Source organism: Henckelia pumila, chromosome 3 (assembly GCF_033568475.1).
Source record: "Henckelia pumila isolate YLH828 chromosome 3, ASM3356847v2, whole genome shotgun sequence".
NCBI classification, from domain to species: Eukaryota; Viridiplantae; Streptophyta; class Magnoliopsida; order Lamiales; family Gesneriaceae; genus Henckelia; species Henckelia pumila.
In genome coordinates this window covers 184,225,531-184,244,783 of record NC_133122.1, presented here as the reverse complement: position 1 = coordinate 184,244,783, position 19,253 = coordinate 184,225,531, and the positions used below count along the sequence as shown (strand labels likewise).

The window sequence follows — 19,253 nt, the reverse complement described above, 5'->3', positions numbered from 1 at the left end:
GTACAGCCGAATCTTCGGAATCATATCAGAGTTGGACAGCCTGCAGATGAGGAGTTGCAGCGATTGAAGCAGAGAGATGAAGCCAAGGGCGGGCTTCTTTATACAGTTGTTGATGGTATTGTTCAGTACCGTGGTCGTATGTGGGTACCGAACGTTGATCAGTTGAGGATTGAGATCTTGACAGAGGCTCATACATCTTCGTATTCCATTCACCCCGGAAGTACGAAGATGTATAGAGATTTGCAGTCATTGTATTGGTGGCCCGACATGAAGAGAGATATTGGCCGATTTGTATCAGAGTGCTTGACTTATCAGCAGGTCAAGGCAGAGCATCAGCGTCCTGCAGGGTTACTTAAGCCTCTACCCATTCCGGAGTGGAAGTGGGAGAACATCACGATGGACTTTGTAGTTGGACTTCCGAGGAGTACTAGAGGATGTACAGCTATTTGGGTGATCGTGGATAGACTCACCAAGTCAGCTAATTTCTTGCCGGTGAGGACTAATTACTCATTGACGCAGTATGCAGAGCTTTACATCAAGGAGATTGTTAGACTGCATGGCATACCAGTGTCGATAGTATCGGACAGAGATCCGAGATTTACGTCTGCATTCTGGAAGAGTTTGCACAGAGCTTTGGGGACTCGGCTATTATTCAGTACAGTGTTCCATCCCCAGAAAGATGGTCAGTCAGAGAGGGTGATCCAGATTCTTGAGGATCTACTGAGAGCTTGTGTCATTGATTTTCAGGGCTCTTGGGAGACTAGACTGCTATTAGTGGAGTTTACCTATAACAACAGTTTTCAATCGTCTATAGGTATGGCTCCTTATGCAGCTCTCTACGAGAGGAGATGTAGATCGCCAGAGCATTGGGATGAGGTTGGCGAGAGGATTTTACTTGGTCCCGAGATTGTTCAGCAGACTGCCGATATTGTGACATAGATACGGGATCGTATGAGGACAGCTCAGAGTCGTCAGAAGAGTCATGCTAATACTCCACGACGAGATCTTGGGTTTGTAGTAGGTGATCATGTGTTTTTGAAAGTATCACCTATGAAAGGGGTGATGAGATTTGGTCGCAGAGGCAAGTTGAATCCGAGATATATTGGGCCATTTGAGATCTTGGAGAGAGTTGGCACTTTGGCATACCGTTTAGCACTACCGCCAGGGCTTGCAGCAGTGCACAATGTTTTCCATGTATCCATGCTTCGGAGATACATCTCTAATCTGACGCATGTGTTGGATTACGAGCCTTTGCAGTTAGCACCAGATCTAGTATTTGAGGAGAGGCCTTTTCGTATCTTAGCCAGAGATGAGCGGAGATTGAGGACGCGGGTCATACCGATGGTCAAAGTCCAGTGGCAGAATCATTCCGAGGAGGAAGCCACTTGGGAGACCGAGGCAGACATGAGGACTCGCTATCCGGAGTTATTCGAGTAAGCACTTTAATTTCGAGGACGAAATTCAATTTAAGGGGGAGAGAATTGTAACACCCGAAAATTTTAATACGTAAATTTGAATGAATAATTAAGGAAAATAATTATTTAAAATTTATATTTGGGTTAAATGACATTTATGTGTTATTATGTGAATTATATGCATGATTTAAATTTATGAGATCATTTAACCTGCAGTTATTGAATTTTTAGATTTTTGAGAATATTTTTGAGTCGATCGCGTAGACGGGACCGTGGACGGACGAGATGCCAAAATTCTTAGCCAAAAATATTTTATGAGTTTTATGAGCCTTAAAATAATATTTTAAGATATTTTGTCAAGAAAATTTTAGTATTTAGTTATATATTTATTTAAGGGTTGATTTTTAGCCAAAATAAGTCATTTTATGGACTTTTATTAATTTTTAAAAATCCTCTAGATTAATATTTCGAGATTTGAGATATTTTATCAGATTGATATTATTATTTGAGAGTTTAAAATATTTTTTTTAAGATATAATATCTTTCTATTGAGTAATATCTATTATTATTCAATTATCTACCAATAATTTAAACCTAAATCACTCCCTAATCTATTCCCAAACCCCATCAGCCGACACTCATCACTCTCACCCCCCATCCCACGCCTTTCAGCAGAAAACTTCAAGCCCCATAGCCGATCAAGCTCTAGTTTTGAAGGTTTTTGGTCCGTTCGTCGTCCCGGAGACCCATAAACGCATCAACTCTCGTCAAATAAATTCAAGGCATGTTTAAATCTTTCTTTTGGCCACCATATAAGCTATTATGCATGAATGATATTTTTGTTTCAGAATTTAATAGCCATGGTTCGAATTTTTTGCAAGTATGAATGAATTGTTGCATGTTTTGGTGCATTCATTATCATAACTTGTTTTTGGCCTTGCATGGTTCGGTCCAGAGGCTAGGGCTCATGTCAGAGGTGGGATAGGGTCTTAGGAAGCGAGCCATGATTGGATTACAGGGGCTGGAGTCGGCTAGGTTCAGGTCTAGGGTCGAGTTGGTCAAAGAGCTGCAGTTTAGGGTTTCTGAGAAGAAGCCTTCGGCTTCTTGGCTTGGGCCATGGCTCGGGCTGAGCCATGGTGGGTTAGGACCGCCCAGACATGGGCTACGTCTGGGCGGCGGCGCTCCGGCCAGGGGCGGCCGGAGCTGGCCGGCAGCAGGCCAAGAAGGCCTGCTGCTCGCGACCGAGAGAGGAAGAGGGTGGGGATCGGGTTTGGGGTTTGGGGGTTGCTGGGTCAGGTATGGGTGGTCCGGGTTGGGTCTGTAGGGTAGTGGGTCGGGTCAGGTCGGTCCGGGTCCGGGTTAGGTGGGCCGGGCTCGAGTATTTTAATTTTTAAATATATTATGTTTTAATTGGTTTTTGGGCCAATTAATTAGAAATAAAATTATTTGGGCTTCCAAATAATTTTATTTGGGCTTTCAAAATTATTTTTAAGTTAGCCCAATGATTTTTATGGGCTCGTGGGCTCATAGAAATTTTTGGGCCAGTCAGTGATTTTATGGGTCAGCCCAATGAATTTTTAGGAATTAATTAGTTAATGGGCCTAAATATTTTTATTTAAGCCCAATAATAATTAAGTATTTTATTTTAGTAAAAAAATTATAATTTTTAAAATTAGTTATTTAGTTATGGGTTTTAAGTTATTTAATGGGCTTTAAGTCAGTTAAGGGGCTTAGTAGTGAGACCAGCAGTCTGGACCAACCCATAAAAAATAAATAAGTCCGGAATATATATTTAATTATTTTATGCATAAAGTTGATATTTTAAGTATAAGTATATTTATTATGAAAATAAATTAAATATATATTACGGACATATTTTCAGTGCATGCATTCATGAAATTTCTTATGTATATAATTATGTAAATGATGAGAAATAAAATATTTTGGTGGAAATTGAAGTATGTGTGACATAGGGGTGGTTTTCCACCATATGATTCGGTAGTTTTACTACCGTAGAGGTGGTTATCCACCATATGATTCGGTAGTTTACTACCATAGGAGGTGATTTATCACCGCCATCGTACGTTGGTTCAGGAGACTGATCAGTCGACACATGAGCGTCACACTTACGGATAGGACCATCTTCAGGTTTCAAAATCATTGCTCAATTATGTTATATATGATGAAGAAATAATATGTTTATGATTATGGTTATGATTCAGTTTATGATTTAGCAGTTTTATTATGTGATGAAAATATTTCCATGCATGGTCATGTACATGTATATGTATTAGTAATTATGTGATGCATTATTTTTAATCTTGTTATAAAGGATTAGACATGTTGAGCCCCTAGGCTCACTACGCTTATATGGTGCAGGTGAGCATGATGATGTTTATGTAGCTCCTACCGGTGGTGAGGACTTATGAGCTCACGAAGCAGTGGACCCCGTGACCGTCGCAGCCATTTAGATTATTATGTTGAGTTTTGAAACATGTTTATTTTATTATTGTTTCCGCATATGAGTTTTTTCAACAGCATTGTTTATTATTTTAAATTGATGCATGAAACATTTTTAAGGATTTATTTATTTAATATTTTTCAGGTTATTTAAGAATAAGTATGTTATTTTTATATACATATATGTATGGGCATGTATGTATAATAGTATTATTTTTTAAAAAAAAAAATTTCCGCATTTATTAGTAGTAGGCGTTTCAGATATTGTTCTCCGATTTGGGATAGCTCGTTGATGATTTGAGTGAGCCTTCGGAACATTGTATCTACGTCTTCATTGAGATCCATCTCAAATGTCTCGTATTTGAGTTGTTGAAGATCTATCTTTGTCTCTTTGACTTGGTTGGTTCCCTCGTGACATATCTCCAATTTGTCCCAAATTTCTTTTGCGAAGGAGAACATCAAGATCCGGTTGTACTCATTCATATCTAGGGAACAATGAAAAATATTCATAGCTTTAGCATTTTGAAAAATTAATTTCATATCCTCCTTTGAAAAGTCATTCATTCCCTTAGGAATGTTAACCCCTTCAACCTCTTTCATAGGTATATATGGACCTTTCACTATTACTTTCCAAATGTCATAATCTACGGATTGGATATATAGGGACATTCAATTTTTTCAATAACCGTAGTTTATGCCGTTGAAAAGAGGAGGATGATTAGTTGATTGTCCTTGAGCATAATCGCTAGCTAGATTTGCCATAGAGCCTTTTTGAAAATATTTTGTAAAAAGGTGGCTCTGATACCAGTTGTTAGAACCTAATGGGGGGATTTAGGTTCTATTGACAACTTTAGCATTTTAAAACGATTATGCAAATATGCAAGCGAAAGACTTAAAGCAATCAATAATAAATGCGGTAAATAAATGCATAATGTAAATAAATCAGTAAAAGGGATAAGAGATGTTTATGGAAGTTCGACGATAAATCGTCTACGTCACCCCTTCTTGGTTAAGATTGATTAACCAAGGATCCACTAGCACTTCGAACGTCTTGGCCTTGATGGCTCCAAGGATAGTCGTACAAATCAACACGATCACCGCACCGATACAACTCGATACACTTGGCCTTAATGTCTCCAAGCATAGCCTCAACAATCACACAACACACTTGGCTTCACACTTAAGTGTTTACAATATCGCACAACCAACTTACAAATGATTTTTACAAACAACTCTCGATTTTTAATATATCGCACAACTCTTGATAGAACACTTTGATAGAGATAAGATTGCTTGCAAAGGAGAGGAGAGTGAATTGGGATGCATGAAATGGCTTGGAATGGCCTCTATTATAGTTTCAAACTCGGGCAGGTTCGTTGCGTCTGTTTTGGTCTTCGTTGCTTCCGTTCGATGCACATTTAATTCTTCTGGCGCCGGTGCAGAACATTGCGTCCGTTCGTGCCATTGTTGCATCCGTTCGGCACAATGCAGCTTTTGTCGGATGAATTTTTTCCTTAGACTTTGGATCATGTTTTTGACACAAACATTGCATCCGTTTAGGTTCGTTGCAGACTGCTCGGAAAACGTAAAAAAATCATAACTCACAATCCATCCGTCGGATCGACCTAAAATTTGGACAGTAGCTTTAAAAATCCGGCATTTTATTGTGAATGGTCAAGATCTGATTTGGATGCTTCAAATGATTCTTGTAAATTTCTGAAGTCGCTCCTTCATCTTTTTGCTTTAATGTTCTGCGCGGTACAATTGAAAATTTCATTTTTCATGATCTAGCCGTTGGATTGAGCTGAGATTTGGACCGTAGCTTTTGAACATCCTAAAATTTTTTATGACTGGTGGAGATTTGATTTAAAATACTCAAAAGTTCCCAGTAATATTCGCAAGTTTCTGTTCCATAATTTTGAATATTCCGCACATGAATTTATTTGTTCATAAGTATCTAATCTGCAAAGTCTCACTTTAAACGATTCGAAATAATAACCTAGTTTTGTAATTATCAAAATAAGATAAGTTATTGCATTAAAAACATTAATCTCGTTTATGAGATTTGTATGTGTTTAAGGCGTAACAAGGGCAATCTCCGCTCTGGCACCTATCTTATAAGTCCCGGAGGTTTGAGGCCCGGGCATCTATTTGAAAGCCCAGAGCAATCTCAGCTCTGGCACTTATCTTATAGGCCCCGGGTGTCCTATGCCATGGCACCTATTTTCGAGCCAGGACAGGGCATTTATCACTCGGGTTTGGAGTAAGATTACTCGGGACACCGAAACAGGTTCTAACCCGACTATTTTTTTGAAATAGTGGTGATATCCCGATAAAAATATCCTGGGTTATCACCAAACCCGAGTGGTTATCGAGAGCTCGGGGGAAGATCTTATTAAACATATGACCAGGATCTCGGCTCCCGGGTAAAGAGCCCGGGTATTGCGTAAAGAATTGGATAAAGAGGTATGGGTCTCTTTCTTAAAATGTGGGGTGTAATCATGAATGTGGATGGGATTTGCATAAGAATTTTCGGAGATATTTTACACATCTCTATGACTATAAAAAAAAAAAAAAGGGAACCAACAGTCATGAAGGTACGTTCACTTGATTTTTCAAAAAAATAAATACACGTTCTCTTTTTCCTAAGCCCACTCCATACATCTTAGTCTCACTTAAGCATCGGAGTGGCGACGCCGAAAACACTTCCGGCTCCTCACTTATGAGTTTTCTTGTTTTCTTGTGTGTAGGGCCTTATATCAGGAACAAGAAGACATCGTTCAAAGAACCCAGGCTCTCACCCATGCAGCTCTTGGGAACCCATTTTATGATAATCGTATCATAACTAATCTAAGTAATATGTAAAAGTTCAATGACACAATCGAGACCCAAACATGACAAAAAAATTCTCTTCAAACTAGAAAAATACAGAGACAAAATTCTCTGTCAGCCTTATATTGTGAATGAAATTCTATCTATCCCGTTCTTTGGATCCCAAACTAAGAATAAGAGGTTTTGGAAATTTGAGCTTAAGGGAATTTACTCGGTTAGGAGTGGTTATAGGATTGGGATTGGACTCGAAGACCCCCCAGGTAAATTAATCGAGTCTCCTCATGGAATAAAAGTGGTGGCGCTTCTTATGGCCCCTCTTTATTCCTCCGAAAATCAGTATTTTTTGGTGGCGAGTTTATCATAATATTATCCCGATTGGATATAATTTGGCAGCCCATCATGTTCCATCATCTGTATATTGTGCTCTATGCCATGGCTCAAAGGATACCACCTGTCATGCATTATTTCTCTGCCCTGTTCTGAAGCATTTCTGGACTCAAAATGAAATTTGGTATGATCTTAAAGCATATTTGAATTTTGATATAAAAGATGTTAGCTTGCGGTTGATGACGCAGTACTCTCTAGGGATGACAATGGGGCGGGTCGGGGATGGGGATGCCTTCTCCATCCCCGTCCCCGAATTCAAACTCGATCCCTATCCCCGCCCCGATTCCCATTAATTATTATCGTGGATTCCCCGTACCCATCCCCGCGGGGACCAAGTCTCCTCCCCATACTCATATCCGAAAATATATATATTATCATAAATATATATATGAATTAGTAAATTTTATTATATAAGAATATAAAAATTATTATTCAATTTTATAATAAAATACCTAAAATATATTGGGTCAAATTTTTTATTATAATATTAAATTTTAAAATTAATTAAAATATTTTAAATACAAAATATTTCTATAAATCAAAATTATTATTTTAAAGAAAATACTATGTATCAAAAATTTATTAAGATTATTTATATATTTAGACTAATATAAATACTTTATATGTGTACGTAACATGAATGAGATTCAAATAATATTTTTATGTTATAAAAAAACTACGTTATCATAAACGGATGTATTATTTATAATGTATAAAAATATATATAAACGAAATAATAAAAATACTTTTAATTTTAATTTTTTAATAATATTTTAGATTTAATAAAATTTTATAATTAAAATATTTGTATATTATTATTATTATTATTATTATTATTATTGAGACGGGTTCGGGAATGGGGATAGCATCCCCATACCCGCCCCAATATGTTTCGGGGATTTTTAAAAATCCCCAAACCCAAACCTATACCCGAAAATACTCCCCCAACCCGTCCCGTTTCGGATTTTTCTCGCGGGTACCCGAACCCACGGAAAAAATTATCCCTAGTACTCTCGATGCCAAGTTGAGTTTTTCATGTGCTAGGCATATGCTCTGTGTGGGGGGGGGAGGGGGGGGGGGAATGTGTAGGGTTCTTCATTGCCAAGAGTCTAGACAAATGCGTGATGTTATGGTGAACAGCCAGATTATGCTAGCAGACTATAAAAAAGTTTGCAGGAGATGTCCCTTGTGCAACAAAGATCTATCCTTCACTCCTCGAGTCGGTGGGAAGTGCCGCTTGTTGGTCAACTTCGACTGGATGTGGATGCAAGCTTTAATGAAGTAGATAACCAATGTGGTATTGGTGGAGTTATTCGAAATCACTTGGGGCAACCATTGGTGGCATTTGGTAATTTTGTCTCTATGCCAGAATCAGTGGTGATGGGAGAACTTTTGGCTATTAAGGGAGGCATTCGGATTGTGCTACAGAGATTGATACAATGTGTTTGGACCTGGGTATTCTTTCGATTTTCATGTTTGAAGATCGGCCAATTCTATGGCTCATTCTATTTTTAAATTTGCTTGTTCTTCCCCTACATCATTTAATTGGGTGTTTGAAAATTTTTCTAATTGGCTTATAACTCTTATAATGAATGATATCTCTTAATAAAATTATAAGTTTGTTTTGATAAAAATAAAAATAAAATATATGGGCCAGGAAAATTAAAAATTACATATAATAATTATAATAATAGTAAATTATGTTATGTCATAACCCATATCCGAAAATCTTTTGAAATCTACCTTGTCCCCTTTTACGAGGTCCCACCATGTTTGACAAACCAACCAACCAACCCCAATTATTTGTCTTCTTCACAATTTCTACCTTAATTATTATTATTATTATTATTCAATATTTTTATGACGAGTCAAATTTTGCTTTCCTTTCCTACACTCAAGCCTACTTATAATTTATGGCAGTTGGATGGATGTACATAAGTTATGTACATATACATAATATATGAAAAATAATGTTTCATGTGAGATAATTAACTGAAAATATTAGTTATTTTAATTAGGAGCAGTTTTCGTGTTTTTTAAAATAAATTACTTAAAACGAAAAATGTTATAATTATAAATTTAAGATGGTCATACCAAAATAAATTCTCTATGATACACTCTGTTTTTAAAATATAATAATCTATAATATTAAATTCGCGGATCCAGATATTTAAGTATTAATAATAATAATAATAAATAATGAGTTGATCTGGACTTGTTCATTGTTAAATCAAACAATTTTTTGAAAAAAAAAAAAAGAAAAAGAAGAAAAGATATTACGCTGTTTTTTTTAAAGATTTGAAATCAATCCAACTCCTTGCCCAGGTTTTGGCATTTAAATATCAATAGCAGTAATATATATCTCTTGCATATCATACATCCACAGTCTCTCAGCAATATTGGACTTTGAAAACTCAACCATGACTACTACTGATTCCTCCGATAATCTTCACATCGCCATTCTCTCCAGCCCAGGAGTCGGACATCTCATCCCGGTTCAACTCCTAGCCAACCGCCTCGCCACCCAACACAAAGTCAAAACCACTGTTCTTGCTGTCACCACCGCCGGTGCTCCGTCGGAATCCGGCCTCCTCAAGCTTCCAACTGAAGAGGGGCTCGTCGAAACACTGGAGCTTCCTCTTGGTGACATCTCGCACCTCATCAATCCGTCTATACAAGTTGTCACCAGGCTCCGCATGATGCTCCGAGAAGCTTTGCCTTTAATCCGCTCCGCCATCGCCTCCATGGACCGCAAGCCGGACGCCCTCATCGTCGATCTTTTCGGGACCGAAGCGCTGCCGATTGCCTTGGAGTATGACTTGCCCAAGTATGTCTATGTTCCCTCTACTGCATGGTTCACTGCGTTGACTGTTTACTGTCCGGTTCTTGATGGAGAAATCAAGGGTCAATATGTTGATCAGCCGGGTTACTTGAAAATTCCGGGCTGCAAACCGGTTCGACCGGTGGATGTTGTAGACCCGATGCTAAACCGGGATGATCAGCAGTATGTTGAGTATCTGAGACAAGGGAAAGAATTTACGTTATTTGATGGGATTTTGTTGAACTCTTGGGAAGATTTGGAGTCCGAAACTCTCCAAGCTTTTAGGGAAAATGAAGCGTTGAGGTATGTGATGAAAAACCCGGTTCACCCCATCGGTCCTTTGACGAGATCGATCGAACCGGAGGCGTTGGAAAATGAGTACATAATGGATTGGCTAAACAAGCAACCAAATCAAAGTGTTTTATTTGTATCATTCGGGAGTGGTGGGGTTCTATCGGCCGAGCAAATAACCGAGCTGGCTTGGGGGCTGGAGCTGAGCCAACAGCGGTTCGTTTGGGTGGTGCGACCCCCGACCGCTGGCCACGTGGACGATGCGTTTTTCACTAGAGATCACCATGGGTCTGAATCCGGGGCTCCGGGCTATTTGCCAGCAGGGTTTTCAACCCGAACCCGAAATACAGGAGTGTTGGTCCCATTGTGGGGACAACAAGTCAAAATCCTTAGCCATCCATCCATGGGAGGATTCCTGTCGCATTGCGGGTGGAATTCGACGTTGGAAAGCATAGTCAACGGGGTGCCGATGATAGCGTGGCCGCTATATGCGGAGCAACGTTTGAACGCCGCCATGTTGACGGAGGAGCTTGGGGTGGCATTGCGGCCGGAGGAGTTGCCCACGAGGAAAGTGGTGGGAAGGGAAGAGATAGAGAAATTGGCGAGGAAGTTGATTCAGGGGGAAGATGGACAAGTGATGAGGGATAAGGTTAAAAGGCTGAAAATCAGTGCTGCCACCGCTCTAAGCCAAATCAATGCAGGCTCGTCATACGAATCCATGTGCCACGTTCTCTCCGATGTTAGAATTAACAAGAAAGCTCCAATGAGTCGATGATGAATTTATTTTGTACGTGTCTCAAAATTTAAATCATAATGTATATCAAGTTTGATTGAGTGCGAGGAGAAAAATAAATTAGTGGACGACAAGCATACAGTTTGAATAAATAAAATTTTATTGATCCTAGTGTTGTTAATTTATATGTAAAGGTGCTATTGTATATATGTTTCCTTTGGTCTTTTCAAGGTCTATATGTAAAGTTTATCGGGCTTTTGATATAGTTAAGTGTTATGAGCCTATAATATTAAACCAATTCGTAACAATTATATTTTCAAGGTTATTGCCTTATTGGGATATTAATTTCAAACTAATTATCGAAATAATTTCTGATCCAGTCCACAAATTAATAGCAACCAAGATTTGTTCCAAAACTAATTTGTTGGTGATTCATATCAAACAAGGAGGGGGTATGTGATCCAAAGGAGAGTTCGAGTTGATGGAATAAGTAATTAAATACTCGGCGAATGATCATAGATTCAATTTTTTTTGTGAAATAAGTACTAAAGACATAAATCAAATGAAATGAAAATATAAAGTCTGGACTTCGGAACTACCGAGCAGTTCGAAAGGACTGAAATGAGTTCGGAAGATCTGATCTCCATGTAGTTGGGAAGCAGCGAAGTCAACATGGTCAAATTCGTAAGCAATAAGGACGTTCGAAAGATCTGAACTCATGATCGGAACGTCCGAACCCTATCAGCCAAGTTTTCCATGATTAGTCATGAGATGAACTGGCACGTGGCACAGTTCGGACCATCCGAAGTGACAGATTGGAGCTTCCAATGACATGGCCCGATGACTAAGCAAGGAAACTGGACGCATGTGAATGCATGCAGATATCGGAACCACCGAAGCCCGATCGTAATGTCCAAACTCTGGTGATTGAACACATGGAGATTATGCAGAAATCGAAACTACCGAACCCTGGTTCGGAACTACCGATCTCCGTCTATAAATAGGGGTCCAAGGCTTTAGTTTTGAATCACAATTTCAAAGCTTTCATCTATTGATTCAGACTATAATTGAAGGTCCGATGATACAAGTGAGGTGCTTCAGTAATAGCATCCAGTTGAGAGTAGAAACTAGGTTTTTGACATCAACGGGCTAACGACGTATGAAGATTTGGCCGAGAATCCTATTTAAATTATAGGAGAATATGTTATCTTAGTTAAGGCTTTTAGAATATGAATAGTGATACGATAAATATTTGACTGTAGGCTTGGAACCTAGACTTTTCTAGGCTTGATCTACTACTAGATGTACGTAAGTACTGACTGAGATTGTTAGCTGAGTATGCATGCTTATATGTTGCATTTTATGTGTCATGGTATATATTTTACTACTTTATATACATACTGCATGTTCACATACTCGTTAAGCCGTATCTCCTTCGAGATAGCTTTTCTCGTAGGGTCGCTTAGCCCTACACCTGATTATATTGTTTAACATCATAGACGAGTGTGTGAGCTAACCAGAGGATGGAGTCCCAGATGGTAGGTGCTACATACTCATTGGCGCCTAGTCTGAGCAGGATGTGATATTTGACCAGTCACCCAAACGCTGCATGCATCATATTAAGTATTGTATATTCATATTTACGTACTGGACGTTAGTCGCTCATGTCTTTGGTATTATCTTGGACATCCCATTCTATGGGGCAGGTCTCAGGCTGGACAGAACAGGTGGATCAAAGTAGGGTTAGTTGCAGGTTCTAGAGATACGAGGAATTACATGCTACAATCAGTTTCATTTGTATATATTTTGGGTGAAAATACTTGGGTTTGTAATATCGGTTGTATTTCGCCGGTTTATTTCTATAAAATAGTTGGTTTTAAATTTTCGCAATAAACTCTGTTAAGTTTGAATAATCACTGTTATTTTTATATTAAGCTAATTGCATACTTAAGACTGCTCGTTAGTAGGTGATCCGGACGGTTCACTACAATACACACCTAAATGTTCATGCATATGACATGAATTGGGTAACTGGATCAACAAGAAAAACTCATGCTCAAAATAGAGGCATCAAAATGCATAGTACCAACTCGGAAATATCCCTCTAAATTCTAGCACAACCATCCAGACGTGGAACTGAAATATCCTAGAAACATCATAGCCCTACCGACCCGTCGACCACTGTGACTCGTGATGTCCAATCGTCTACAACTAGGCCTGAGCGACCCTACTATAAATGGCTATCTAGAAGAAGACATATGATCAACGTGATACATGTACATACAACATATGAACAGTAATATATTCATATCATGACAGATAAAATGCAACACTAAAGGTCCCAACAGAGATCAACAAGATGACTGGGCATATCATAACAGATAAAATGCAACACTAATGGAATTGGGTTGTATATTGGTTATTATCCGGTTGTATTTTGTCGGTCTAGCATTATTTAAGTTTTCGTAATTTATCTTTGATTATTGTTTATTGCATGCTTAATTAAGATTTAACCTCTGATTAGTAGTGGATCCGAGTTAGGTCACTACACACTGGTTGAACCGTTGAATAGCTTCTGACTGGTTGAACCGTTTGAAAACGTTGAGGTGCTGAACAGCTTCTGACTGGTTGAACTTGGCAGTTTGCATCTTGAGTATTTGTAACAATTTGCTCTATAAGTAGGAGATGCTTGTTTGTGATTACCAAAACTAAAGGTCCCAAGAGAGATCAACAAGATGACTGGGCGTACGAAAATTATGATATCAATGTCCTTTTATTCCACATATATGGCACTCATTTTCTAATATTTTGGCTTATTATTTTGACCAATTTTAACCAGCTTCTCTCTTTATCATTGCCTCCCTTGTAGTAACTTGAATTCTTTTGATTGCTATGATAATAACCACTATTAATTTAATGAGGTTTTTAATGCCCACAACAATATGGATGAAAGTATCATCGACCACATCCACGGCCATGACACGACCGAATCTGTTCTTATTTTGTTTTATCTTTTCATCATGCATTGACACATTCACTTCAGGGAATGGGTTGGAACCCGTGGGACGAATTTCATGATTTTTCAACAATAATTCATTATTTTGCTCAGTCACGAGCAAATATGAAATCAATTCATAATATTTTTTGTAGCATTTTCTCTCTACTATTGTTGTAGGAGAACATTAAATCATGCATGAAACACAATCTCGATTGTGAACTGATGCGAAATAATGTAGAATTATATTCACTTATATATGGACTTAAAATCTTGTCAGCATAAGTGCATGCAATCACAGCACGCTTTTAAAAGAATCACGTTTTTTATGGCTATATCTCTCTTTCAAATTTTTTTCAGTGACCGACTAGATATTTTATAGTAAAAAATACTCATTTTTCAAACTATCATGAAGATGGTAACAAATGAGTGTCATAGTCTTTGCACATTTTTGCGATTATTTTTCATTTTTCTCTTTGATGGTGACTCCGATAGCCATAACATCTAGATGTAGAGGTAATTTTTGTCAGGGATATCAAGAGCGGTAAATTGAAACTTTAAGATATTCGACATAATGAAATCTATATGAAAAAAATTCATGTTAATTAACAATCATACAATATTCATCAATAAACATTATAATAAATAATCATACAAATTTAAAATAGATGACGTGAATTGTAAACATATATATGAGATGGTCATGGTTGATATTGATCAAAGAAAGAACATCACATTAACGTGTGTCAAGATGCTACTAATCGAAAATTTTAAGAATTAAAAATGATTAGACTATATCCATGCAATCATGTTTTGATCTGAAAATAAAGGAATTCATGTGGCATGCGTGTATTCTCCACTATACGGGACAATCCCTAAATATATCCCTGTATCTTTTTCATTTTTCGTATTATATCCCTTTCACTTTTCATGTTCCAAATATATCCCTGATTCATTAAATAGTTTCTTGAATTTGTCCTTAAAACTAAATAATATCCATTCTACCCTTTATTTCCCTATTTAAAATTTAAAGGCTTAATCTCATCATGCTTCCGTTAGTAAATTAAAGCAGAATACGTCTTTGACCACACTGTTGCCGGGTTATGTCCACCGGGTTTTACAAGTTGTTCCTCACAACCAAACCACGCGATCGCAACCGGTGGTTCCTGACACAGACTCCTTCAGCAGCAGCTAGCACAACCCTATTTCGTTTACCTTCGGGCGTATAGTAAAAGCTTAATTTTTTAAATAAAATAACATGATAGAGAAGAGCTTCGGAAATTTATTCAGACAACATATTATTACGTAAATCAACCTCCTTTGAAGAGGAGGAGATAACTTGTTTAGCTACTCATAGTAGCCTTGTTCTTGAAATACATAAAAGTAAAACTTAATACAATAGAAAGAGAAATATTACAATGTTTTATTTGTAAGAAAACTGAAGGAAATGATCGATGTCTTCAGCTTTCTTAAAATCCTGTATTTATAGCCGAAGTTCCACTCGTTTCACCGAGAAACTTCAGGGAATCTTACAGTTGTCTTGAATTCTTTATGCCATTATTGATGGCATCTTTTGCTAGTGGGAGTCATATGCCCGATGGCATCTTTTACTAGTGGAGGAGTCACATGCTTGACTTTTTCTTTTGGATTTATTTTCCTCACATGCCTTCTTTATTGTTGTCGGGACATCTTTTGCTTTTGCAGTGGGCCCCTGGGAAAACGCGGTTTTGGTGGTCCCTGTCCACCTTTGCTTGTCTCAGAAAAATCTTTTCGATCCGTTCGGGGTTTGAAGGTTTTTTTGAATTCTGGCTCCTTCTGGTTTGGACATTCTGGGCAGATATTCTCTGACCATCTTCCGATATAAGTCATGTTACAAAATTTTCGGCGAGTTTCTTTACTCCCCGGCAGCTTGTTGTTCCACAAAAAGTTTCTCTTCTTTTCGAAGAGTTCTTCCGCAAAAGCCGTAGTTTTTCCTGTCATTGTGTTTAACAGGAATGATCCGTTCACAGAATTTTGATAAAATTTGAACGAAAACTTGACCTTACCCATCTTGGTGAGACAAACCCAAATACCCCATGCCCTTCTGGTTGAAATTTCATTTTCTCCAAAGGTGGACACCAATGGTATTTCTTCAGATATAGGATCCTTGATAAATCTTTGATTATTCATGTCAGGTCTCCTTAGCTTGATGAAATGAAAGGGCTCGTGTGATCCTTTTCCTGTTGGTTCTGGAGCAGCACTAAAGAAGTATAACTCGAGCACATCTCCTCTGGACAAATGATCATTATTTGCCCATGTTTCTTGGACTGCTTCATGAATCCATTTTGGTAGTTGTGATATTTCTTGGAAGCCTGGTGAAGTTGTATAAACTGAGGCTAGAGCCCCAAATTCATACCATAGCTTTACATCCTTAGGATTGATATTTTTTTTTAGCCAAACCCTTGGATATATTCTTACAACATCAACCCTGCAAGTGATCTGGTTGATTTCACTTCTTGTACTTAATTTCTCCCATCTTTGTTGATAAACCTGAAATGGAGAAATTATAGCTGGGTTAGTATCAATCTTAGATTTGCCCTTGTCAGTGTGTGGCCTAAGATTGATCTCTTCCTCTTTTACCCCAGAGGCGGAGGGTTGACTTGATGAGTTATCCTCATCAATTGTTGCTTTATCTAGATCATCAAAAGCTGATGATAGATTAGCGCTTGTTTCTTGAGTATTAGAATCCTCAACATATTGTTTTACAACCGGTTGCTGTATTTCTTGTTTTTGAGAAACCAGTGATTTTTCTATGGCACGCATAATTGGTCCTTGAATATCAGCTCATAGTTGAGTTTGAACTTGCATACATCCTGTGATTCGATTGGATATTTTGATCCGATCAGCTTGTTGTAACCTGCCCGCCATATCGGCACTTATGACAAGCTGGTTGAACTCGGTTTGAAGAAACCCATGGTGTTCCCTGAGATGCCTCTGCATTTTCATGATGGAATCTACGTTACTGCCTTCCATCTTTTGTTAAGAAATTTGCAAGAATATTTTCATGAGATTTAATAATAACAATATAAAAAATATAATTTTGACATAAAGCTTGCCATCTTAATAACCTAGCCTTCTCAGGTTTAGATTCAATCTTATTCCTTAGGAAAGCTTTTACCTAAGTGTTATCAACCTTCAAAGTGAATTTTTTAGCAAGTGAAAATAATGGCCATTTTTCGAAAGCCCTTTTAACTGCATAAAATTCCTTTTCGTTGATATGTCATCTGATAGCCTCAGATTCTGAAAAAAGACCGCTACAGTATCTGCATGGTATTTCTCCATCCGGAGTGATCTTAGTAAGAACTGCTGCCCACCATTCGTCACTGGCGTCTGTAAATAACACCAGATCATCTTCATCCACGGGTATAGCCATTTTTGGGAGATTCTTACATATCTCCTTTAATTGGTTCACCCCTTTAGTATGTTCATCGGTCCATATAAACCTTGCATCCTTTTTTAACAAAGGACTAAACACCTTTCTATACATTACCAGATTGTTTATGAACATCTCTGCAAAATTAACTACTCCTAGAAAACTTTGGAGTTGTTTTACATCTTTGAGTTTATCTGGAAAATTCTTTATCTTTTTTACAATATGAGGTTGTAGAATTATTCCAGTTTCATCAATCTCAATTCCAAGGAATTCAATTTTCCTTGTTGCTATGACTGCTTTCTTTTCAGATAAAACCAGTCCTTCTTGTGTACAAATTTTAGAGAAAATCTCTAAATGTTTAATATGTTCATCTATGTTTTTTGATGCTATAAGAATATCATCAATATAAACAAACATGAAGTTAAAATAATCTTTAAAAAGATTATCCATCTTTCTTTGAAATATTTGGAGTGTATTAGCCAATCCCATAGGCATAACTTCCCAGATATAATGTCCTTGTGGTGTAGAGAAGACTGTGAATTTCTTACTGCCTTCTTCCATTCGAATCTGGTAAAATCCAGACTTACAATCAAATTTTGAGAACACTCTAGCATTTCGTACATAGCTAATTAGATGTTCTCTATTGGGTATGAAGTATCCATCAAATTCCAGGATTTTATTAATACCTTGATAGTTAATAACTAACCTGGGTTTTCCTTTTTTTATTTCACCATGATTTCTGACCAAAAAACCTGGGTTGCTATATGGTGAAACTCCTTCTTTGATTAGACCAAGGTCCAAATTTTCTTTGATAATCATTCTCATATCCCTTTGATTTGTTATGTTCATTGGGATAGGCTTATATCTGACGAATTCATACTCTTTGCCTTCCTTTAGAGTAAGACTGGCTTTGAGTTGATTTCTATCCCATCATGCCAGAGGATGCTCGTTGTAACTTTCTTTGAGCCTCTTTTTGACATCTTCAAGGGATACTTTATTTTTTAACTCTATATCTCTGTGATTTAGAGTTACTTTGAGAAGCTTCATATCCTCTGTTTGGAGTTCTTGTTCTGTTGTTATTTTCAACATGGTTTCTCCAAACCTTCTTGGATATTTCATTTTTGGGTGAAAAAGTTGTCCTTTATCACCACGCTGGCTGCAAAATATTATCGGTATTTGTCGATAAAAAGCAACCTTGAGTCGTTGAACGATAATTTTATGATCACAAATTGTAGTGAACATAAATCTTCTTTACTCATTGTCTTGTGTGTACTTCTTAAACATTTATAAGAAGTTATTTCCTAACAGGATATCAGCTCATGTATCATGGAAATAGATTGGTGGTGTCTTTACCTTGTACCAAGGTGTTTGACCTGCTCCTCCTATAAGGATCTCTTCTTGTTTTATTCCTTTGCAAAGAATTAAAATTCTTCGAGAGAAATCTCGTCCAGCAATTTTTGGCAATTCTTCTTCACATTCTTCAGGGAAGACTCCTCTTATTACTGTACAAATTCCTGCTCCCGAGTCAATATAAGCTGCAAAATATTCAGTCTTATATTGTTCATACAACATCCCTATTGGAATGTATATGGAGAAATGACTTGTTGTTATTTTTTAAAGGGATTACTAAATGGCCCCGCCATTTTTAACAGACTGTGTTGTGACTCAGTAATCCGATTAAGACTATTTACCTTTAGTTTTCCTAAGGCCTCAGAAGGTAGAGTATGGTTACTCATTTCTACTTCTTCAATGTGTTCTAGTAAATCATGTTTATGACTTACTAATTTCAACAATTGCTTCTTCCTCTGTTTGTAAACAGAGTTTTCGAATCTGATTAAAGGATTGTTCCTTATCCAATTCTCTTGGTTTTCCATCTCGTAGAATTCTTATTGAATCATCCAAGTCTT

General features: G+C 37.5%; 1 protein-coding gene across 1 annotated transcript; it reads left to right on the top strand.

The window, feature by feature from the left end:
* Positions 1-9,403: 9,403 nt before the first annotated feature.
* Positions 9,404-11,215, top strand: LOC140891972 (anthocyanidin 3-O-glucosyltransferase 5-like). The gene has a single exon (XM_073300689.1). The coding sequence runs from the start codon at positions 9,515-9,517 to the stop codon at positions 10,979-10,981; it is 1,467 nt and encodes a 488-aa protein (XP_073156790.1). The 5' UTR covers positions 9,404-9,514; the 3' UTR covers positions 10,982-11,215.
* Positions 11,216-19,253: the final 8,038 nt, after the last annotated feature.

Excerpts from the sequence above, each read along its gene's own strand:
- LOC140891972 (XM_073300689.1), top strand. The coding sequence starts at position 9,515 with ATGACTACTACTGATTCCTCCGATAATCTTCACATCGCCATTCTCTCC.